Genomic DNA, 25,138 nt, shown 5'->3' on the forward strand with positions numbered 1-25,138 from the left:
GAATCTTCGATAGTACGATGCCAGTCCAATGAAGCTCTGCACGTCCGTGGTGGAACTCGGGGTTGGCCAATCAACGAGAGCAGAGAGTTTCCGAGGGTCTGTGGAAACGCCATCCACCGAAATGATGTGGCCGAGGTATTCCACTTGCCTTGTAAACAGCGAACATTTCTTCGGTGTGAGCTTCAGGTTCGCATTTTGCAGGCGTGAAAAAACCAAGTTTAGATTCGCCAGATGGTCTGTGACTGTCTTGCCGAAGACGATGATGTCGTCAAGGTATACAAGGCAAATAGTGTCTATGAGCTCGTTCAAGATAGATTCCATTAGCCTCTGAAATGTAGCTGGAGCATTGCAGAGTCCAAATGGCATTACTCTGAACTGATACGAGCCGATACCTGTGGTGAAGGCGGTCTTCTCGCGGTCTTCTGGTTGCACCGGGACCTGCCAATATCCGCTTTTGAGGTCGAGTGTCGAAGACCATGTGCACCCAGCGAGGGCATCCAAGATGTCATTAGTCCGAGGAAGTGGAAAAGAGTATTTCTTAGTGACGTCGTTGAGTTTTCGATAGTCTATGCAAAATCGAGTTGTACCGTCCTTCTTTGTCACTAGCGTAACTGGTGATGACCAGGGGGAACATGCTGGTTCAATCACGCCCTGTTGAAGCATTGTCTTGACCAAGTCGTCGACGTGAGACCTCTGTGAGAGGAATGCGCCGAGGGGGTTGTCGAATGGGAGAAGCCTGTCCTGTCACAATCCGGTGTGTCGCCACCGATGTCAGCCCTATATCTGCGTCTCCCGTGCTGAAAAGGCTTGTGAATTTTTCAAGCAACTGGCAAAACCTTTCAGCATCGAGTTTATCGAGACAAGCAGACGCGCCTTCGTATAATGGTAATACGTGCGCAGCTAGCTTGATAGAGGATGTGCGAGGACACATATACGGGAGGGTGTCGTTTATTGGCAACCCAGTGTCGTAGAGGACCGTCACCTTGGCGGCGCCTAGGGGAAACGAGTCAGTTCCGAGATGCTGGATTCCAGCGTTGAAATCGAGCACGCACTTGTGTGCTTTGAGGAAATCGACGCCCAGGATGCACTGCTCCTCGATAGCGGCTACGTCAACAGGCAGCGAAGCGTGAAGGCTACCCACGGTGAAGGGTACAGTTGTGGAGCCTAGTACGGCTACCATGTCTCCCGTTGCGGTCTGCACAGCATAGCTGTCAGAGCTTTGTGGAACAGCACGATTCGCTTTCATCAAAACTTCCGGTCTAATTACCGAGGTTGTAGCTCCGGTATCAACAAGTGCGCGTACCGAAACTCCGTCGACGACGCCCTGAAGGTAGATAGATGTAAGTGGTGCTGTCAGGACACGCGTTGATGTGATTATCCGCGGCGATGTTGCTGTTGGGTTCCGGCTGCTGGGGTGATACGTGGGACATTGTGCCCGCGTGTGGCCCTGCTGATGGCAGTTCCAGCAAACTGGGGCTGGAGGCGCATGTGTTGCGGTTGTCGGGGCTTGCGGCTGCGTAGGAGGCCTCAGAACCGTAGATCGTGATGCTTGTCGAGCAGCTTCTATCTCCAGCGCGCCCGTGTGTGCTGCTCGGAGAGTCTTGGGGCGTGCTAGGCGAACCGCATCCTGCACCTCAACGGAGGAGATGGCGTCAATGAACGCCATGGTTGCCACAGTCCCACTTCTGACACCAGTGTTACAATTTCTGCTCTCCTTTTTAACTGGTTTAATCACCGCACAGAGAGGTCCGACATCTTCGGTGGCTGGCTTCCAACTGCCTCGCGCACACGCACGAGCACGACGAGCGTTCCCTTCGTCGCGTGCCGGTTGCTTCACTTTTATGTTTTTTGTTCACCCCGCACTCAGCGTCTCCGCTACAATATATATACAGGGATGGGCAAAATACATGCAAATATGTATCAAAATACAAATACAAAATACTTCGTCAAAAATGTATTTCATTACAAATCTAATTACATTTTCAAAAAAGCATTTAAGTACAAAATACAAATACAACCAAATGGATTTTGTCTCTTCCAAATACTTTTCCAAATACATTCATCAAAATTTGCGTCAGCGACTTCAGGGCACCTGCAACCGGTTTCTGTGTATCTCATTTTAATTTTGCATTGCACACTCGGGAGTTAGTGTGCGATAGTAACGTAATAGAAATATAATCACAAAAAAATGTCATCAGCTTGGACGTAATAGGTGAAAAAAGTACAGAGCTTCAAGTAGCTTTTTTTGGTCGATTACATTTTGGTATAGACCAACAAAGAACCGAGACGACCAAGACGCGCAGCACTAGCTACAATTTTTTTTTTTTTATTGTTGCAACTCGCACCAGTTTCGAAAATCTGGACGACTCGCGCATTTAGAATGTTCCAGGCAAAAATATAGGTAGAAATCAGGCTGGAAAGCATCACAAGTTGTCACAGGCGCTTATTTAGCCAATCTGCCTGTGAACGTCGATTTCGTCACTATTCTTGCGCTGGACTAGCACCGTAATCACAAAGTCACTAAACGCTTGTGCTTGATTGAGAGACACTGCATTCGGTGCAGAACGTAGTTTTCTTCCATCTCTGGACAGTGACAATACATTTGAGGGATGTATTTACGCCCACAAAATTGTATTTAATTACAATTGTATTTGAAATACCCACATTTTAGTATTTAAATACACACGTCAAGTACATTACCCAATTTGTAATTAAATGCAAATGCAAAATACACAAAGTATTTGAAATACGTATTTCAAGTACTTGTATTTGAAATACTGCCCATCGATGTATATATATATATATATATAGGGTGTTTTTTTTTAACTTAACAGATTTCTTTAAAAAAAGCCGTGAAAGTTACACTTATGCCGCTTGTGTAGGTGAGTTATACGGCCAGGGGGACACATTATGGGGGGCTAATCGTAACAATCAATCGAATAATTAACTAAAATTCGTTAATTAACTTTTTAATTAATGAAAATAGACATATGGTTCCAATTAGGAACTTGCTCAGCGTCATCGAAAACCACTAAATCAGTAATTTTCAGAAAGACTTTGAGCGCGTGAGAAGCGTAGTAGTGCACTAAAGTTACCACTCGTGGAGCAGGTACAAAGCTAGCAGTTGCGATAAGGCGCCCGCGCGATTTTTCCGTCTCTTATCTAGCCCCAGCCTTGTACCTGCTCCACGGGTGGTAACTTTAGTACAATACTACGCTTCTCACGCGCCGAAAGTCTTTCTAAAAATTACTGATTTAGTGGTTTTCGATGACGTTGAGCAAGTTTCTAATTGGAACCATATGTCTATTTCCATTAATTAAAAAGTCAATTAACGAATTTTAATTAATTAGACGACTGATCGTTACAATTAGCCCCCTATAATATGTCCCCCTGGCCGTATAACTCACCTCCACAAGCTGCATAAGTGTAACTTTCACGGCTTTTTTTAAACACATCTGTTAAGCTTCAAAAAAAAAAAAAACACCCTGTATATATATATATATATATATATATATATATATATAATTCGCATAACCAGCCCGTGTTTCGAGATACTGCCCCTGAATTTTCTATTTAATCCGACTTATTTTTCACCCAATCCGGCGAACCCGCGAAAGTCTTCCAATTTTAAATTCCGCTCCACAGCCACAGTCACGACAATGAATGCCCAAGTGGCCTGATACTACCCTGTTTACATTGTAACAATGCCACTTGGGCATTCATTGTCGTGACTGTGGCTGTGATGCGGGATTTAAAAAAAAAAAATGTACTGTCATTGGAAGAAGTGCCAATGCCTTGACCAGGCTATGGCGCGTTTGGGGGAAGAGTGTGTCAGCGCCCCGTCAGTTCTTTTGTCGGCTAAAGAATTAGATTTTCTTTCACGACGACAGCATGTACGATGATCGTGCGGGTTTCAGTGGGGTGCTATTGGCATTGTGTGCTTCCTTTGTTTGATCGTGTATATAGGCTGCACCTTGACGATTAAAACTTCAGCTGTAAGTTCAGCAGTTGTTTGTCTCCTTTCTTCCGTCCCGTCTGTTTTTTTTCGCTGTACGTTTTAAATAATTATCCCTTACCAACACGCCCAAGCTTCCATTCTGGCCACCATGAAGGCTGGGGAGGTGAAGTGTAGGGAGCCTTCATGTGCGCTTTGCTAGGGTGATGCCACCCTTTGTAATACCACTAGCCGACAAACCAGCAGCCATTTTGGTTCTCGGTGATAATCTGTGGGGCTTATAACCCTCCCAGAAACAAGCACCTTATCTCACAAGTTCGGAGCAGCGTTGTGGAACCAACGGAGGGAGGATTAGCATTTTCCCCCTCGGATGCGAGGACCGACGGACAGAAAGGCCACTTTGCGGCGCACGGGGAAACAATGAAAGGAAGGAAATGGCGCTGGAAGAGGGTGTGGGAAAGGGAAACAGGCAGTTGGCATCACTCTATGCGAAGCGCACATGAAGGCACCCTAATTAAGTGAAGCCACGAGGAGTGCGACACAGGAGCGCTCAACGTAGAGGCCGCGGAACACAAACCGCCCGAAGCTCTGACACTGCTCGGGGAAGCTCTCATTTTCGCTTTTCAGATGCAAGACTTCAGATATTATGTTAGTTATAGACCTTGGTGATATACATGCGTTTAACATTCGGTACATGATTGTTACTGTGACCTGTTTTGCCGTGCAATCCCATCACTCTCTAGCCTTTTTTTATGTTTTCCCCGACAATTACGACATTGCTAAATGTATACGTATATATCCTTCTTAAAAACAAGTCTTTCTAGAGTCCTCCTTGTATATGCATAACACACAAACTTGCCGCCGTAACTGTACACCGTAGAGACCAGCGCTCTCTACCAGAGGAAATGGCTGAATGAAACGTAGTAGTGTATGTAGTAGCCTATATTCTGTTTCATACTTAGTGTGTGCAACGCTATCACAGCTACTGGCGCGAGCGTGGGGCTTGATCTCGATCATTTGCATCCGTTCTCGCGCAAACAAAACCATAGATGAAGCCACGCGCTCGCGCAGTAGCTTTGACAGCGTTGCACGCTAAGTATGAAACAGACTATTGGCGGCGAGATGTTTGGGTGGCGCCCTCCTATGGTTACCTTTCGTGACGTCATTACCTTGTGAACAAGTTTGAAGGTGTTTGTAAAGAGCATGGTGGAAGCTTGAAATCATAGCACTTTCAAACCAACACTGCCAACACCGTCAAAATTGAAGTTCTTCCATTCCTCTTATTTCCGTCGATGGGAAATCCTTTGCTGACGTCATAGTCAGTATTCGGCCTATCGTGGAAGACCGATCACAGCGACGCTTTCGATCGCTCACGTCGTGTTGGGTACAATGAGTGCATCGTGCGGGGGCAAGGCGCGTAGAGGATGTTAAAGGCTGGTCCAAGCTAAAACCCGGTCCAAAATCCGGATTCCTGGCTGTGGGTACCGGAAACTGTGGGTACAAGGTACCTCTGCGGCTTCCTGTATACCTGCTGTGGGAGGCAATTGCACACTTCAGTGTGAACGGTTTAGGCTCGAACTGGTGTCAGCCACATGCGGGAAACGATCACGTCGGTTTCTTTCTCCCTCTCCCGCAATGCAAAAAGATACACCCTCCTCCCGTGACGTCACCCATAGAAGCCATCGGCTGCCGTCCGGCACAGCACATGAGAAGGAATCGCATATAGACCTACCATCGTTAAAACAATATTTTACTGGCACGCGCGTGTTTATCCGCTACAAATAAAGATGTGAACAAGAATCTGGCTAGGAAACAAATTTCATTACACAAAATTATTAAGATTCACAATTGTAATGGAAGAACAAGGCATCCGTATATTAACATCTCGAGAAACATGGGTTTGATCTTAGGCCATGACCATCAAAGCGGTTTTATTGCTGTCACCTCTCCTGCCTTTCCTGTGCACAGCCCAATACTCCGTGCAAACAAGCGACCGCCAGTCTTCTCTGTTTCTCTTTGAAAATTGAGCACTAACCAGTGGTGTAGAAAGACCTTATTCGAGGCAGTAAGATAAGCTCTAATGTTTGATGTCCATCAATACTCTGTCCGATCGGTAAAACGTCAAAAAGTGCTGATGTGGTTTTTGCGCTAACAGTGTCACACAGTGTACAGGGTGCGATCGTAATGACCAGCACATTTGGCACGCCTCGCAAAACTCTAATTCTAATCGTACTTACCCAAAACAAGTAACGCGAACGTCGTTTCACAAAAAGTTTTACAACTATTTTATCTTAGAGCTCAAGTCGGAGCTGGTGAAAGATCAAAAATTGTGCAAAAATGGCGGCCGTGCATGTTCAATGACCTAGAGCGGACGTTCGTCGTCCGCACACTGCTTTGCAAGCTTGCTCCCAGGTGGTCACCGTACCTATATTTCGTTTATTACCTTACGCAATTATTCTGCTTATCGTCAGCCTCCATGCGTTCGGCAAGCCAACCGGGAGTGAGGATACACGGCCGCCGTTTTAGCTTTCTTTTTACGCTTTCACCTCAAGAACTGTAGTAAAAAAAGGCCGGCTCCTCGCGGAGCATTACTAATTTGCTCCGTGATGTGGAGAATTAAGATATATCTGGGTGCATTTTAAATTAGACGGACGTTAGCTTATCAAGACGTACACGTTTCAAACGTCCAAAGCATCGCTTCTTCCTCCGACAACCAAATCGTGTAAGAACTACTTCGCGCGGCGTATGAACGATGTGCGAAACTTTTTTTTTTTTTCTTGAGCTGAAAACGTGCCGTCGGACACGTTTGCAAGTTCGGAGAAGTTTGTTTTTGAAAGCATATTGTTTGTTGGGCTTCAGTCACTGAAAATGACCAGTTATAGATGGCAAGACGCCGAAATAAACTCGCAGCAAAAGAAATACGCAGGCATTATTTCCTCTTGGGGAGTCCATCCTGTGTCCCCACCACCGCCATAAAATGCAACCAATAAGAATTGTGAATTTCGTGGAGATTCCAAAAGTTGCTAATATTGCTCTTTTTAGACACATGCACATTATATTTTGACAACCACGTCAAATCTTAGGATGTAGGTGACATAATACAGCTATTACTGATTGAAAACGAACGAACTATGTTTTTTCCTTGCCTTGTTACGCGGGAGTGATGTGCCCGCGCGGCGACGCGGCTGCGTCGCTCCGTCGTCTACCGGTTCTCTTCCCGAGGCTCCCACTTCATCCCGTTCTCGAAGCAAGGTTCGCGAAGACACGAATGGTTACGTTGCAGTTGCACCAGGCAAGAAAACGACCACCGAGGACCTCCTCCACATTCCTCGTTTCTGTGCGGACAACTTCGAGGCATTCGCCAGCGGTGACCGTAGCTGTGGATGCCATCAGTCTGCGATTGATTTAAAATTAATTTTAGTTTAAATCTCACGTTCTCCAGTGGCAGCAGCAACCTCTATAAAATACAAAAAAAAAAAAAAAAAAAAAAATTTCAGGGCACGCGTACATTTTTTTTTTTGTCATTCTTTGGTTTTTAGGTATTACTTGTTATGAAGAAAGTTTTATAGGGTCCGAGTATACACATAATTAGCAAATTGAACACAAAAACGTACAGCGAAAGTAAGCATACCAATTTTGGGTCGGCCACAAACTTCCAAAAGCAAGACATTCTCTAAAGCACAGCATTTGCACGGTAGGACGGCATTTGAATGCGGGCGTAAAGTGTCGCCGGGCGGCACTTGAACGCTCCGCAAGGGCGCCGTCGAACGACACTCTGAACACTGTATTATCTTTAACATTCCACCACCTTCAAAGTAAGCTCTAAAAAAAAAAAAATTAAATTAGACTGTAGACATAACACGTTTTACGAAACGACGCTCGCGTGCCCAGTTTCAGGTACGTACGTTTGTAACTAGATTCTTGCGAGGTATGCCAAATATGCCGGTCCTCACGGCCACACCCCGTACATATGCCATCTTTCAGAACAACACGGGCTGTAGTTGCGCTTTATTTCCAAAACGCGAGCGGTTGTGAGCGGTCAGAGATATTGCTTCGCCAGCACCCTGAGGAACTGTGCCCTGCGGACGTTGGCGGCTTCCCTCTGAATCTCCTGGTTGTTGTTTGGGTTCAGCTCCAGCTGTCCCAGGCAGCGCAGGGCCTTCTGGCGCGACTCCACTTCGCCCCTGCGGGTGTGCAGGTTCACCAGGAACTCCAGCAGCACCACGTCCCAGACGTGGGCGTACAGGGAGTCGCACGAGTCCTGACACTGCCGTTCGTTCAGGGACTTAAAGGCGGCCCCGTAGTCCGGCTCCTCCATCAGCTGGCACAGGAGCGCCGCCTGCATCCGGTGGTCGCTTAGCTTTCGCGGCGCGGGCTTCACATTTGCCGCAGAAACAATAATGTACAGTCATGTCCCGTAAATATGGACACCTCCATTCCTTTCAAAAAGTAGCCAATGCTGAGAACAAGTCGTCTGCTTTATGCGCAGGGGTTGCGGTGACGTCAGAACGACGGCGAGTTCTGATTGGAAGGATAGTGGGTAGACCTCAATGCTAGATGCTTTGAGGTCTACTATTTTTGTCAATCAGCCAATAAGAGCTCGGCTTTCTGACATCACTGCAACCCCTGTGCAAGAAGCAGACGAAAGAGCGCTCCACATAGATGGCCCCATTAGCTTGTTCACAAACAAAGGAGGCAAACAGTTAATGGCTAGAAAACTGCCAAACAACTGTAAACCTTTTCAGAAGATAGAAATGTAAAAATATCAATGAAAACAATATAAACTAACAAGAAGGTATAAAGAAGTTGAGGTGACTGAATTGACTGGGCTGTTATCTGGACAAAAGGAGGACACCGAAGAAAGGCACGGGCCACTGACCCGTGGTTTTATGGCCAGATGAGGGCACGCTCACAAGGTCATGTCAGTCAACACTCGGCTCATCTACATCAACGGACTTCTTTAACTCGCGTAAATATTTGTAAATGCTATACATATTATTAAAAGTGTTAATTAACATATTTTCCTACAAAGTCATTGGCTGCTTTCAACCATCACTGTAATGCTTGTCTCGCTCCGTGCCTCCAGAGTTTTTATTTACGTCATAACACTTTCACAGTTGAGCAGTTTTGAAGAATTCCATGGAGTTGAGACCCTGGCCCCAACACCACAAGAGTGAGCATGCGAGAAAAGCTGGGCGCAGCACCTGCGTGTGGCACTGCAGTTTGGTGCAGCAGTGTGCCATCTTGCGATACATGGTGTCATCCACCAGGGTCCTGGGCGGCGTCTGGCTGAAGTAGTCGCTGCTCATCAACACAGAGGTCAGGTAATGCTTCAGTGCTGCTGAGTGGTGGCCCTGAGCTGCGGCAGCGAGAGAGACCACATCTCACGGTATGCCTAACACCACAGATATTCGCGAAGCACCGAATACACCAAGGTACCACTCCCCGAAGCACAACAGTGCTGCCTTGCAAAAGTGGCGCCAGTATATGGGACCCACGTAGACACCCTCTTGGCACCGCTTTCATGAGCAATGGACCCTCCAAGTCAGTGAGATCCGTCACTGTCCAGAGTTCACATGGCACCATCAGAGTGGCATACAAAAAGGACCTCAAATTAGATTGTTTTTTTCTTTTTTAATTCAATATTTGTTAGAGAGCTTGCAATCCAGAAAAAACAGAAAATCACTTCAACTTTCCAGGTGTAGAGGAAGCAACGCACACCGGTCGCTACCCAAACTTCTTGTCAGACCACCCACAACTCACAAATCCTCTGTGGTGTCGACGCTCTTTCGATGTGCCCTCAAGGTCTGCTCGACAGAAAAGTCACTTAAAGGGGCCCTGCAATCATATTTGAGGGTCTACCTTTTATGCGGTTTCCACGTCTCTTGGGGTTCGGGCAAGCCAGTGGGCACGGAAAGAGTAGCTAAATATCAGTGCGCCATATTTTAACCGGACGACACGGAAACCCTCCACCGACGAGGGCGACCCGCGGTACCGAAAGCGCGCAAAATGTGACGTCTTTGGTCCTGGGCTTACTACTGGTCAGAGTCACTAAAAACTTCTTTTTGGTCGAAATACAAAATATAAGTGGCGCGAACCGTTTCAATTATTTATAAAAGTAGTTTTTGTTCACTATTATAGATGAAAAAAAACAAAGAAATGCAGTTTATAAAGTACGGAAACAAGAAATGACTCGTCGACATACCCGCCGCCAAGCGGTGGCAAAGGCGGCGCATACTAGAAAGGAGTAGTGGGATAAGGCGCCGACACGGAAAAATCCCGGATGTACGCGGTGGCGCTGCAGTCGTATGGACAGGAGGATCCGACCGGCTCCGAGCGTTCCGAAGGCCTTCGGCAAGAGGCTTTGTCTTGCGGTTTGGCCATTTCGCGGTATGGCAGCGCGAAGTGGCTCCCATTCTGAACTGATCTTTACCCCGTGTTTGCTGTCGTTTGTGGCCAATGAAGTGTCATGCCGAATTAGTGTTTAATCGCGGAGCAAACGCAATAAAAGCCGCTTTGGCTGCCCGCTGCATTCAGCCTATCCAGAACATGCTTTAGTGGCGCCCTCTGGCGCCGTCCACAAGGAGTGCGGCGGCCGTGAGCGCTCGATGAGCTCACTATTCCTTCTCTAGTTCACGGCCACTCAAGCCAGGACCTATGACGTCATGAAGGAGGTTATTTTTTGCTTGTTTTTGTAATTCTAAATTGCCTATAACTTTTAAAATAAAGCGAATTTTGCGAAAAGAAAAGTTTCACTAAGTTACTACGTTCAGTGCGCTCAGGTTCGGCGCAAATTAAAAAAACAGTAAAAAGTCCTTGCAGGGCCCCTTTAAAACGAAAGTTGATTTTACAAAAAGAACGAGACCTCATAAAAAAAAAAACTACCCACACAAGATTTGTTAACGAGATATACAAAAACTATGTCCCCCTCCTGCAGCCAAGAATAAAAAACACCCGCAGCCGCATGTGCGCCCCGTACCTCAATGGCACGAGCAAGGCCCGCGTGATATTCAGATTCATAGGTTAAAAACACTCTAGAATTCACCTCTAACTCATATTTTTTCAAGAACCTCTTTAGCTTCCCTTTAACGTGGCAGGTGACTTGTGCATGTAAATTGTCGCACCATTCCAATAGTTTTTTTTTTGCCACAAAATGTAGCAGATTGCCTGCTGCCTTCAACCAAACAAGGATTGCCGTGTTATAACGTGCAACCACAGCGTTGTGCAAGCATACCGCAAAGTTTTTTGCAGACGATTTAAAATAGCAGACAGCAGCTATTGATTAAGCCGCGGCACGGCGCAAGCATACCGTGAAGTCATAAATTTGAAATATGAGAAAGCAATTATGAAACATGCAAATACGTTAAAAATTCAATCGTGACTTGAAAGCACCTCAGGCCTCTAATACAGTTGTGACAAATGAGCAGCACTCATTGTTAATTCACAGATATGATCAAATCAAATTGAGCGACTCTTGGATTAAAATAAATGGCATTGGGATTAGGTTGGTAACAACTTTGATTAAATTCATTGGAGCTTCGTTTAAATTGATGACCACTAGAGTTCAACCGGAGTACAGCTGGATCGCGACGCTCGGATTAAAAAAAAGCTTGCACTCAAGTTAGTATTACGAAAACCAGTGGTACATCAATACGACAGTCACGATGGTGCTCCCATGGGGTTACCACATCCACGTATACAAAGACGCACTCGAGGCGATATCAAACTCTGGGTGGGACGAGACACTGCACGTCTTATGCCTATGCACATGGCTCAAGTACCCTCTCCAATGCAAGCAAAGGAGTACATGCCACCGCTCGAAACGAGGAAAGGAGGCACAACCCACCATAGCAGAAGTCCGCCAGAAGCTTGACCCAGCCGGCGTGAGAGTTGTTGACGGCGAGGCAGTGCTGCAGCGTCGACTGAAACACGTCCGTCAGGGTGGCCTTGCACAGCGAGGACGGGCTGCGAGTCGGGGACACCACGGCCGGGTTTCACAAACCGAGAGAACACGCGCGACACACATGCATTCCAGTGGCCCCAGGTTATGGTGCCTGGAACGTGTCTTCGACCGGTGTGTCTAGCGCCCTTCCCGCTTAAAATGGTCCCGATGTTGCGACAAATGATGTCACGGAAGCAGGCACGTCACATAGTCGGATGTCCCGATCCCGGCGATTTGGACACGGAAGTTCTGGCAAAAAGTATGGGTGAATGTGAGCGTCACTGCCGTCGTGGCATCCCAACCCCTGGCCACGGAAGCTTCCACAAACTGCCCAGCTGAAGAGCGGCCTCCGGCAGAACGGGCGTCTGTCGCGTCCACCTCTGCCGCTGTGACAGACACCGCAAGGACCACGGCAGGCAGCGGCGTAATGCTTCTACGACGTCACCGGGCGGAAATCGAGGGATCGCATTTGAGGTCGCAGTAAAAGCACTGGTCGGTGACGCGTTCTAGGCACCATTCCTAGACGGCATCCCCAATGATTGGAATGTAGCGAGCAGTTCTAGAGAGATTGTGAAGTGAAAATAACAACGATTTGGAACAGGCTCGGTGGGAGCGGCAAGAGCTGTCTGTTTGAGGCAGGCTGAATGTGACCTGAAAGCTGCCAAAGATGTATGTACCATATTTTCCGGGCTATAGTCCGCGGACTATACAAGTTTAACAGTTGAAATTTCTGGCTGTGCAGACTATCTACGCGTGCGGACTATACAGGAATTATGTTTTTCAATATTGTTGATTATGACGAGACGGGACGGATTTTGTGAATAAAAGAGTATGTTATTGATAATTTATGTATATTATAGGCTTTTTTGTGAGCTAAGAAAACATACATATGTCGAGGTGTGCCGCGTATGAGAAGAATTTCGTGTCGACTAAGCACCAGATGCGGACTATGCACTGGGTGCGGACTATGCACCGGGTGCGGACTATCTAAGCAAAAACTTTCATTTTTGACCCCAAATTTGCCTCTGCGGACTATACACCGGGTGCAGACTATAGTCCGGAAAATACGGTACATGGTATGACTGAAAATAACATCACCATTTCAGAAGTAGAAAGAGCAATAGCTGCTGTCATAGAAGCTGGTGTTTCATAACTTTGCTTTGGGACAAACTGAATGTGTCAACTTGAAACTGGTAAGTCACTGAAAATGCTGCACAACAAGAAAATTAGGAATACATAGCTCAATTTTCAAGATGTAATTAACTTTCCTGGTACTTGATGCACCTCGGCACAATTTCAACCTTATATTATCTATACTTTCATGTCGGCAGCACACACTCAAAGACGTTTCGTTTCGACACGGAAATTCCGTTCCTGTATTCGTAACCATGACGTCCAAGGATGTGGTCGAGAACAGACCCAAGCTCACCTGGTGACAACAGTGGGCCATAGCTGGGCATGCTCCAGACACAGTTCGGCACTGCTGTCCTCCTGCAGTGACGCGGAGGCAACTACTAGGCACTTGCTGTTGACTTACAGATTACTTAGCTCCTCGAGAACATGATTAAGAATGGTCAGGCACAAAGAGAGCTTGTTAAAGGGAGAAAAGAAGGTGGTTTCAAACGTCCCACGCACTCACATTTTCGCGACACACAGTTTCGCAACTTTACAATCTGTTTATTGCACCATTTTAAAATGACAAAGCTGCATAACACAATAGGGAAAATGTTGGTACCGTTTTAGCTTGGAGCAAGGCCCTAGTACATGGCTTAGTCATGCCTGAGCTGCTTCCAAGCTAAAGCTATGTTTTATCCAAAGCCTGCCTGGACATCCCTCAATATAAAACGTTGTGATCAAGCCAACCACCATGGTAGTGGTTGTCTTATACAGAAGTTACCTCGTTTGCCAAGAAGGGGTAAAATGGCAACGAACTAAAGCATTAAATGATCTGCCTAGGAACACACCCCACTCACCTTGAGAATGTTATACAGCTTGGCCAGACAGGAGAGCAGGATGGTCAGGGCAAGGTTGTCCTGAGGACAGAAAGTGCACACAAGCTTAAATTCAGAGTACAGTCATGTCCCATATATATCAGAATACCTTTATTTTATGCCCGCACTATTTGGAAGATAATTATGCAAGTTCAGTCTGACTAAAAGATTGCTCTCGTAGGAAGGTGGTAGAAGGGGACACCATGGGCAGAGTCATGTTAGAACAAGAGTGGCCAGATGGACAGATTCAAAAGGACAAAAAAAAGAAGCAATTTTAAGTGAAGAGCAGCAATAAAAAACAAGCGCGGCACTTAAAAAAAAAAAAATGTTTTCCTCTTAGTTGGTGGTTACAGCAAATTCCACTCATAAAGTGATTGCTCAGTATGTTTCTTTATTGTGAGTAGCCACTCCTAAAACAAATATTTTGTTCAATGTGCATATCATGGCACAAAGCGGACAAAATGCAAGCTCCCATTTTTTCCATATGTCTTCCTTTGATCATAAAAGGGGGAGGGGGGCCCGAAAGGCAGCTTGAGGCTCGCAAAATACGGTTTGGTCTCCTCTGTGCTAGACCATAGCATGCAGAATAATTAAATACTGATCTCTCTTTGGAATACAGGAAAGTCCGTTTGGAAAAAAAACTCGCCTAAGTGGGGTCTAGGAAAATGCCTGCCTGGTTTGTTTCTTCCGGTAAGTGCAGAAATATTGCCTGACCCCTTAGATTTCCACTTAAGGGGAGACTTTATTCTTTCAAAGTTTTGTGTTACTTTTTATCTTATTGAGTGGACAGAGCTATACCGTAAAATACCGAAGAAGCACCCACCCCACTTTTACTGAAAACTGGGTTAATCTAGACATGAGCACTTATACGGTCAAATCGGTAAAAACCAAGATGGCGGCCAGTAAAGAGCTTTGAAGGCAGGGTGAACAGAATCAGAGAAAGCACATTTATTTTCACAAAATATCCCCGTCATCGCCACTAGTGGTCTCGTGGCCGCAGCAACGGGGTGAATTTTTTCGGCTGATGCCGGCGCTTTGAAGGGAGTGGGCACTTGTACGAAGTAGGAGCTTCTGCTGTATTTTACGATAAGCTTAGCTTTTCCTTATATATTTTTGTGCTAAAGATATTGCGACTTTATGACAAACATCTACGCAATGTTTTTACAAGATACCCCATCAAAAATTGTGACAAAATAGTACAACAAAACTATTTTTATACTTCTAGCATCATTCCAGCCAGTTAGAAAATCTTACACATTCTCAAGTTATGAGGTATGAAACCTAAAAGAAATGATTCGGATCCAGCATCTAGATACTGTGAGCAAAACTTGGTGTAGTGACAAAAAATTAACTCTGAGAATAGACGAAAATTTCTTCAAATCATGCTAGTAAACAGCCTGGATATGTGACTTCCAATCAATGTAAACTAAATACTAAATAAGTACAAGCTTTCTAAGTAACAAATTAAAAATATATATTTTTAATTAGAGATTGAGAAAAAAATCTGATTTTTGCTCGTGAAGACCCGGGCCTCCCTTATTTACCCCTTCACGGTGGTCGCCGTAGATGTACGCCAGCGATTACACATTTGAAAGTGCCCGCCTGAATACAAAACAATACGAGGAACCATATGAGGAATTGCTAATTGATATGTCTCTGGCAAACTATAAACATTATATCTGCACAGTGTTTCCCTCTGCTGGACTGTTTATACCATAGTTTTCAAATTAGATGCTCCGCGCATGTGATGCTCCTTTCGCATACTGGACGCCCTGGCGGTACGGCCATTGGCTCTTTCGATTCAGACTTACAAAGCTTCTCAAAATTAAATTCAGAGGATCAGAACTCATCGTCCGACGGAGGAGCTCTGTAAAGTACCTCCGGCTAGGAACCTGAAGCCACTGGAATGTCGTGGAAGTGGATGCGGCAAAATTAAACCGAAAGGAAGAAAGGTGAGAACCTTTCATTTTCAGCAATTTCATTTGATGATTCTAGACCTAAGCAGCTTGCAAGCACTGTATGTGTTCCCGCTAGACAATTAAAAACAACCCTGAGCATTTGCTGTTTCATACTGTTCTTTTGGAAACGAAACCCGACTACTGGAAAACATCTTCTGGGAAAAACAAACTCGACCGTCAAAGGGTTAAAGAGATTCTACAGTAATTCATTCCTGATTATTTAGAATGAAAGCACAATTCCGTTGTGAGCCTTGCACGGCCTCACTAGGAAAGGTCATGTAGACAAAATAATTGACTAAAAGAGACTAACATAATAGGGAAAAACTGTCTACACTTGAGACATTGTTTATTAAATATCCATAATCCTTCTTCGTTAAATATATATGCTAAACATGCAAAATCAGTATACCAAAGAGGAACACTCACTTTGAGCTGCTGGACAAAGGAGTGGAATGTGTTCCTGTTCAACATAAAGGGGGAAGATATTAAATTGGTGGCAAATATTTTTCAAGCAAACTGTGCCCAAGAGAAATATCAGAGCAACTTCCGGAGCAAATAAAGTAGAAAGCCCACGATGCATTCGAGCAAAAAATAAATAAATCTCCATTTTGAAGTTTCGAATTAGTCAGAATAGCTAAAACTAAAGTTTAATTTTTCTAATGATTGTAGATGTGATTATAATCTTAGAGAAATTGGACATGGCCAAGGAAGATGTTTTTTTCTCCAAAACTTGAGCCACTTTATCGAACATGAAGAGGTTCTTATAAAATGAGCCAAACGAAATAGCAGTGGTCTGCTATGTTGCAATCTCTTCTGTGTCTAAATGTGCAGCACTTCCTTAGAACTACCTAAGAATGCACCTCCAGAACTGAATCACGTCTGGGGGACCACAGTCTTGAGAACAGAGACAGACACCTGAGAAGTTCCCCCATCTCACCTGCTGAGTGCATTAGCATCGCGCTGTGCCGTGTCCTTCACAGTCCCCGAGGCCCCACGCTTGTGACCAGAGAAGTTAGTAGTAAACATGGACAGCACTGCAAGGGAAACAGGGCAACAAATTTCTTGAAAGAAACTAGTGCTTGCGTATGACCACGTCACAGTTATTCATCGCTTGACCCACCAAATTTCTGTTCGGCTTTGGTAGGGATAAAGGGAAACACTAGTACTTTTAGTCAAACTTGATTAGAGCACTGCGCAAGTCTCAAACTCTATTCTTTTCTTTCGTCGCTTGTTAATATTTTGCATGCATTCATAATGAGCACTCCGCCCTCCCATAAAAGGTCAAGCTTAAAAAAAAAATAAAAAAAAAATTAAGGCAAATAACTAAATTATTAGATAGGCTGTTTCTTATACAACTTCTGGTGAGATCAATTAATTTTTAATAGGACCCTAGCAGCCCAGGGTTTTACAAAACTATCCTCCCGACTACATTGACACACCCAAACTTTTTCACCAACGTCTTTGCCCCAGTCATGGGTAGATTTAGGGGGTGGCGACTGCCCCCATCACTAGGCCCCTCCGAAGTCAATTTTTCTTTTTTTTTGGAAGGGGGAACTATATACACATTGTTGCTTTTTTTTCTAGGAAGAAGTTTTTAGTTTTTGGTGCCATGGCAATTATTAGGTCAACACAATAGATTCCACAACGCTTCGCCCATGACGTCACCTCTCAGCACACTCCTCTCCCCCCCCCCCCTTTCCCCGTTCAGCCAAAGCATGGCCCATAAATCCGCCCCTGCGCCGAGTAAAGTGTTTTTCAAAATTAAGCAGAAGCCATGTCTAGCCAAGTTAAGCTCTTATGCATGGCTACAGTCCAAACTCTCCTACCTTCTTTCCTTAGTATTTATGTTAGAGAAGTCTGCAAGCTATTGCACTGTTTCGCCGTCAGGCTGCCTAAAGCAGGGAGGGGTTCTCAAGATCTCCCCAAATGTAACTAAGGGTTTCTTTGGGTGAAAAGACAAATGCTCACCGAGATCCCAGAGTTCCTGGGCAATCGACCGGGTGAACTTGTTGAGGCAGACATCTTTGCAGACGGCCGACAGGACCTTCGACAGCTGTCGCGTGCGGGCACAATAAAAAGTTTTAAACAGCAAGTTGGGAGAATGAAAGCTATTTAATCGGTCTTCCCATGAAAGGGCAGGGCTAGCAAACAGTGATGAAACAAACTTAGCAGGCTTGCCATCATCGAACTTTACTTACCAGGCCCACCCGTTTTCAACTGTGAATTCATCAAAATCAAATTAGTTGCAGACATAATTTAAGAGTTGTTTGTCAAATGAAGGATAAAGAAAGTGCCAGAGGACAAGTTATGCAAGACTACCTATAGTCAGAAAAAGAGAAGAAAGAATGCAGGGCAAGTTCAACTCTGGTAGCCTATGATGTTATAGAAGCACCTCATAAAAGCAATGGAGGACCACTCACAACATAAGGAGTGTAGGGTCCAGTACTGAAGTGCCACAACAAAGCAAGGAATGCAAAAAAAGTAATTAAAACACTGCATTTTTTACAAGTTGATGGTGACTACAGAATTCACTCATCATCTACAAAGGTAGGTAATTAAAAATGACAAGAGCACTGTTGAGGTACGGTGAGCAAGTACAAGTTATGGCGATCCAGAACATTTTTAAATTCCCAAGGAACCAAATGTATTTTTGAGAGAGTGTTATTCCGCTTCACCTGCTCGCAAACCCACAAGGTGGGTCCAAAAGGGTGACTCTAAGGAATGGGACGAATTGGCTGTCACAACAAGTATATCCAGAAAGTTTCAAGAAACCCAAAGGCCAACCCTGTCCTCGTACTAAAAACCTCTATACATTCGCCGAGAAAAGAAAGCACCTCGAGGAATCCAACGGGGCCTCGCTGTTGCCTCTCCAGTTCGGCAAATACGTCCCACTCGTGCAGGTTCAGCAGCAGGGTGCAGCACAGCTCCGCCATTTCCTGGCATGGGTCTGCACACCAGCAGAGAAGCACCAAACGTGGAAATAAAAACAGCTTCTGGTTTCTGGCATCAGTGGTGTATCCAGGAATATATATATATTTTTGGGGGGGGTGGCTGGATGTCTATGACTTGGGGTGCAGCAGAGGGGGAAGGGGGGGGGGGAGGTTAAAATGCATGTCAGGCACGTAGCCAGAATTTTGTTTCGGAGGGAATGGGGGGGGGGGGGGGGGGCCGCCCATGACAAAATGCTGTATGAGGGGGAGGGGGGACAGGAGGTCCCAGCAAAATGGAAGATTTCGGGGGGGGCCCGGGTCCTATGGGCCACCCCCCTGGCTACGTGCTTGATGCATGTGTATACAGTAATCCCTCGTTATAGGGTAGGCTGGGTTTCAAAGAGGAGGAGGGGGGGGGGCTGAACCTTCATAAGCTTCTTCAATGGCTACGCCACTGTCTGGCATTTATTTTTACACAATTCAGAGAACTAAATCAATGTTCATTTCACCAAGATGGAATCAAATTATTTTGTTATCTAATATATGCAGGACCAACTACAGCAAATAAAACTAAGAAAAAAATTGTATGAGGGTCGAACAGTAGCACAGAAACCAACCGAAAGTGTGACTTCTAAAAGATTGCAAGAAATATTGCTCTACTTCACTGGGTTGCCTATGCATTTCAAATTGTGTTTTCAGAGAAAAGCATTATTATCATGACTGGTGTCTGCTGTTACATCCACCTTATAGTAATTCCATTTGAGATGCCAGGAATAAAGTAGTATGTAATAAATGTCAAAATATTCCATATTTGATGTTGGGTGCTTTTGGTAAAGACCGAAAGAGCGAGAAACCCAAAAAATAGGCAATGCCTCAGTGGCTCACGCCCACCGGAGCCCATCAGGGAAGCTGTGCCTCAGTGTCTATGTGAGTAAGTGACAGCATCCAGTGACAAGCATGAGCATCCAGTGACAAGCATGTTTTCGATGAAGCAGTGCCTAGCCTCCAGAGTTTTAGAAGTTAGGCCCTGTAATCATCAACAGATGAGGCCAGAGCCAACATCTTTTCGATCTACTATACTTCCAGTGCAAGCTTGCACACCTCAGCAGTGCCACAACTGTTTATGCATGACTGGAGCTCCTGCAATGACCAATACACAAACGTAAATGGAGAGCTAAATAGCACTTCTAAGTAACCTGGAATGTAACAGAAGTATAAACACTGGTGAATTTCGTCATAAATTCATGCGTAATAACTGCTGTCCCGCCATTCTACTTAACTTCAAATATACACCGTAGTCAAGATTTTGTGCGCAGATGCACACAGAAACACATACACCAAGGCTCTTTACAAATGGGTGCATTACAAAGAAACAATGGAATAAGCGCTGCTTGAAACCCCTTTTAAAGGAGCAGAGACACTACTACATAAAACCCCTTCATGTGCTTAGGTTTGTCTTGCGAGTGATGCCAAATGTGCCAATGCACAGGACCCATGCCTTGTGCGGCCCTTTGAAGCAAGTGGCGGCACAGCGCCAAAATTAGCAGCCTTTGGAAGCATATAGGGCACAGCCCTTGCCTGCAGAACATGCCTCATGCGTATGCATGTGGATGGTTGTCGGTACCGGTAAGAAATGCACAGCATGAATTTATCAAGGGGCTTTACTACTACATTGTACTGATCACATTTTTTAGATGCCACTCTTTAAAACCCCCGAGTGCTGCCTTCCCGTGTGTGCAAACGGTAGAAGCCAGACCTGTGTCGGCGTCCCTGTAGTAGGCCAGCACGGTGTCCCTGGCCAGCTGCGCCAGCTCGGCCTTTCTGGCACCCAGGTTGGTGCTGGCAGCCGCCTGGAGCACTTCCGTGTGGCGCACCTCACTGGCCAGGAGGGACGCCAGGCGGCGCCACTGCGGCATCAGCTCAGAGTCCACCGTGCGCAGGAGGGCCAGCGACGCACCGTAACGCTAAGGAAAGAAAACGCACGTGCTTGCTCACCCGCTCACTCAACGTAGGAGCCCGCGCTGCTGCAACACAGCTCTCAAACTTTTTTGTGTCAAGGGCTCTCAGAGTCCTTCCACAAAAAAAACAAAAAAAACAGTTAAGATGCTTGCAAGAGTTAACAATAATACCGTGTTTTCTGAACTAGTCTGTGGAACATGCATGGCTAAAAGATTTTTATGCCATGCAGACAGTCTACGGTACAAGCTATGCAAGGACTTGGTTTCTTTTCAAGATTATTCGTTATGACGATATGCGACAAATTTTGTGCATCAGAGATTATGTTAATAATGATTTCTAGCCATGTCCAACTGTATGCTGATGATTGTTGTATATACTGTGATATCAGGTGTGAAGCAGATTCTCAAATACTGCAAGACAATCTCCATTCTGTGATGTCATGGTGTCAAACATGGAATATGACCTTAAATTTAAATGAAGGTAACATATTCAGATCTTTTAACAAAAGGCAAGCACTGGCCACAGAATATTTCCTAGGTGGCACGAGTTTAACTATTATACCTGAATATAAGTATCTGGAAATTTTATTTTCTAGTAACTTTTCATGGAATGCTCATGTTGATTATTTTTCATCTAAGGCCAGCCACACATTAAACCTTCTCAAACACAATTTTAGTTAGGCACCTACTAATGTTAAAGAAATGTTGTACACATTGAATGTATGTCCCATCTTGGAATATGCATGTGCCACATGGGATTTGCATAGACGTCACACCATTGAACAACTCGATGGTAATCAGAAATGGGCAGCTCGGTTTGTCTCCGGTAATTACGATTTCTCTAAAAGATTACTGAAATACACCGCAACCTCGGATGGCCTCTGTTGGAGGACAGAGGCCATCCAAGGACTTTATTTTTCAACATGCTAAACGGCAGAACCGGTGTCGAGAAAGAATGTTATCTTGAAGAAACTAGTTAAGTGTTGCCGCGTACAGGTCATTACTTAAAAGTATGTGAATACAGATGCAGAATTAACGTGTTTAAGCATTAATTTTTTCCATGAATACACGAATAGAACAATTTACCGACTGATGTTATCTCTGTGGCCCCTTTCTACTTTCCTACAGCACTAAAAAAGTTACTGTTGGAATAATTTTTCACTTCACTCTTCCAATAGCACCCATCACTATCCTTTGTTTCTATATATTCTACAAAGTGTTGTATCAGGGTGTCTAGCAAATTATTACCTTGAATTTCCCTAACTTTTCTGGGTTTTCCCTGACAATTTCAAGTGAAATTCCTTGACCACTGTAGAGGCGGTTAAATATATAAGACCATTAAAACACACGGCATTGAACAATGGGCCCTGTGAGGATCATTTGGCACAACTTAATCCAGTTTGCATATTCCAAAATATTCGGGTTCGTTCAGTCCGGATTAAACGAGCACTTTCTTGCCGCTGACATCGCCGGCAAAGAGCTCACTTCCGGAAAGGAAACACGATGAAAACACAATGCTCAAACACACACGTCAATAGCCGAATGGCAGCATGGCCGCATGGCTGCCAGAAGCACACTTTCAGATACTTTTGGCTTATGGCTTGGATTGGATTGGGATCTGTGGCTTTCCAGTTTGTTACTAAATCTAGTAGCTATAAATGGATCTAGCCTAGTGTCGAGCCCTCAATCCACACCAATCCAATCAAAGGCTTGGACTGGATTTGTCGGCTATTTCCTCTGCATCGTGTAGCAGACTCTACATTGGGTAAGCAGAGCCTGCGCTCCGCTCTAAGCAGAATTTATTGCCTATTTTTCTGCCCCCAAGCCCTCAAGTCTTTGCTCAGGGCACTCGGTGGCGTTTCCGGCTCATTTTTCCTTACTGAGCACGCTTTTTGAAAATATCCCTGAAAATTCCCTAATTTTTCCCGGTAATTAAAATTTCCCTGACAATTCCCGGTTTTTCCGGTCGCTAGACACCCTGTGTATTTTTTGCCATATTCACTATTTCTACATCACAAAAATGTTTTGTTTATTCCTATATATATTGTTTGCTATTGTTTTGTATTGCCTTGCCCCCCTACAAAATGCCCAGAACTAAGGAATGTAAATATTCAAATGAATAAAAAAAAAATTTGCATGATAAGAGCAGACATTTTTCAATGTTTGCTGCGTATGATCATTTTTGAGCGCAGAGAACACACCGGGTGCCATGCACCGGGTGCAAACTATCTAAGGAATTTCAGCTGAACATTTCTCTGCAGACTATATACACTGAGTACAGACTAGTATAGTCCAGAACATATGGTGCATAAACAAGGTCACAAAAGGAAGTGAGCTGGATCATAGCCATGGTTCTGCGTTTTCAGTAAAAACCGATAAACCCCTAAAAGCAGTAGCCGAAGGAGTTTTGTCGCAAACGGAGAACACTGAAGAATCCCGAATTAGAGCTCCCCTTGAGGAGAGAAGTCCCCAGTTTTGGGGAAAGAAATCTGCGGCATTGTTTTTGAGGCTCCGAACACAACCTGTACTCTTTGTCCCGGAGGTCTTTTTCTTTGGGAACCACGTCTCTTGCCACGGGCCCCAGTCTTCTGTTGTCGGTATTGGGATGACGTTTTCCCAGTACTTGGGTCACGGATGTATGTTCCATGAACTGCTGAAGGGGTTCACAAATTTAGAGATATACAGTCATTTAGTAACATTAGTCCCGATAAAGACTGATTTCTTGTCCGGCACTGAAAATAAGCATGGTAAAACACAGATTCTGGAAGAAATAATAAACCCCAAAAAAAACACCACCAAATTTGAAAGAAAATAGACCCATAAAACACGGAACCCTAATCATACCACAATGATTGTAAACAGCAAACAGTGCCTAATTTGTAAAAGCAAACGTTTTTTAGTCAGAGGTGTGACTACAAGACAATTTATGGCAAATTGCTAGACAAGTGTGTTGCATACATGAAATAGCCTAGCATCACAAACGTTTAGCAATACTCCGAATTTCCAGAAGCCAGATGCCTATGTTCACGGTGCTCTTCATCAAATACAATCTGTACACTGGATAGTTGTTCCTAGAATGACACAATGCTACCGCATATCAGCCTGATGAACCTTGCGATCTTCTAGAGCCTTGTATACCCTCGAGCTCCTCACCCTCAGTGCGCACAGGTGGTCAAGCTCCTCCTCGCCTACCTCTCTGGTCTCTGGTCACATGAGTGCCTGCCTGCCTACCCCCCCCCCTTCCCCCCATTCATCAACCAATCAGTTTCAAGCCTTGCCACCATGCTTTAACCTGGCCTTCACGAAATGCCGGACACCTAGCCAAAGAATGTTTCACATTAAAATCTGGGTGCTCAAGAAACTGCTTGGGGTGTTCGAGAACCCCAAAAGGTCTAGGGGGCCAGTTTGAGAATGCAGGATCTAGCAGCCCCCCACAATGTTCATTAATGAGAGCATAGGAAGCAACTATTGATCATAAATGCATTGGAATAGATTCGAGTCATATATTTGAGAGTATCTGGAGCCCTTAAGTATTTAGGAATTCTGGAAGGCTCTGAACCTCCCAGAATAATTTATTATAATCAAACACTGTCTGGAATTCCAGACAGAATTCAAGCAGTAGGGAGTTCTGAACCAAACCATGAGCCCCGTGTAACACACTCGTGCAACAGAATACCGAAGCATGTACCTTGAGTGAACGTAGTTCCACAGCCTTGGCCAAGAGCACATACATGCGCCCCTGCCATTGGGGGGGAAGGCCACGATGGAACTCCCGCAGATTGCGCGTCAGCTTCCACTGGAAGCAAACAATTCGTACATTGGAATCTACCCTTCAACCAGAAGCCACAAAAGACCGAGGAGAGTCAGTGGCCATGTTAGCGCACTTGGCCACCAACACTCCTCCGCCATTCGGCCATTGCATACAATCTCTCGGAGGCTTCGCTATGTCCACGAATTAAAGTTTGCACTGAAACTGGAATTCAAGCCCAAAGGTAAGAACTACCCTGTGCAACAATAAACACAAAAGTCAGATGGCCTTCTTCAAACCAGGAAATGTGGTTCACACTGTTACGTCTTAACTATACTTGCAGCGGCTCATGTGTGGAGTAGAAATAAATCTTAACTAAAGAACTGGAGGTGCTTTATTCCGACAAGATCCATCGCAACCACCGTGGTTCCCTCCCAGCTCGCGCACACCCCCAACCATTCGGATGGCCCCTCACGGTTTCTCACCGAGTCCCGCGCCATCTCTCAGTTCACACGGAAGGTGCCCTTCTGATGGCGCGGTGGTGGCGCCATGCAGTGAGGGTTCATACAACCCTTGTATGCATTACCTAAAAACACAAGTGTCTCTCCAAGTCTCTGAGTGATGTCATGTCATGCAAACCTCATAAACAGGTCAGA

General features: G+C 45.1%; 1 protein-coding gene across 2 annotated transcripts in view; it reads right to left on the reverse strand.

The window, feature by feature from the left end:
* Window positions 1–7,948: 7,948 nt before the first annotated feature.
* LOC8032973 (integrator complex subunit 8) overlaps window positions 7,949–25,138 on the reverse strand; it is a 52,660-nt gene continuing 35,470 nt past the window's right edge. For both annotated transcript variants that reach the window (XM_029966893.4, XM_040209311.3), the window contains 11 exons: window positions 24,423–24,530; window positions 20,533–20,740; window positions 18,681–18,793; window positions 17,815–17,899; window positions 16,784–16,880; window positions 16,273–16,306; window positions 13,871–13,930; window positions 13,327–13,388; window positions 11,802–11,920; window positions 9,160–9,314; window positions 7,949–8,294 (listed from right to left, as the gene is read on the reverse strand). In XM_029966893.4, the coding sequence (XP_029822753.2) occupies window positions 7,995–8,294; window positions 9,160–9,314; window positions 11,802–11,920; window positions 13,327–13,388; window positions 13,871–13,930; window positions 16,273–16,306; window positions 16,784–16,880; window positions 17,815–17,899; window positions 18,681–18,793; window positions 20,533–20,740; window positions 24,423–24,530 (1,341 nt within the window). In that variant the 3' untranslated portion in view covers window positions 7,949–7,994. The remainder of the gene's footprint in view (window positions 8,295–9,159; window positions 9,315–11,801; window positions 11,921–13,326; window positions 13,389–13,870; window positions 13,931–16,272; window positions 16,307–16,783; window positions 16,881–17,814; window positions 17,900–18,680; window positions 18,794–20,532; window positions 20,741–24,422; window positions 24,531–25,138) is intronic.

This window comes from Ixodes scapularis, unplaced genomic scaffold (genome assembly GCF_016920785.2).
Source record: "Ixodes scapularis isolate PalLabHiFi unplaced genomic scaffold, ASM1692078v2 PGA_scaffold0__279_contigs__length_252992795, whole genome shotgun sequence".
Lineage (NCBI taxonomy): Eukaryota > Metazoa > Arthropoda > Arachnida > Ixodida > Ixodidae > Ixodes > Ixodes scapularis.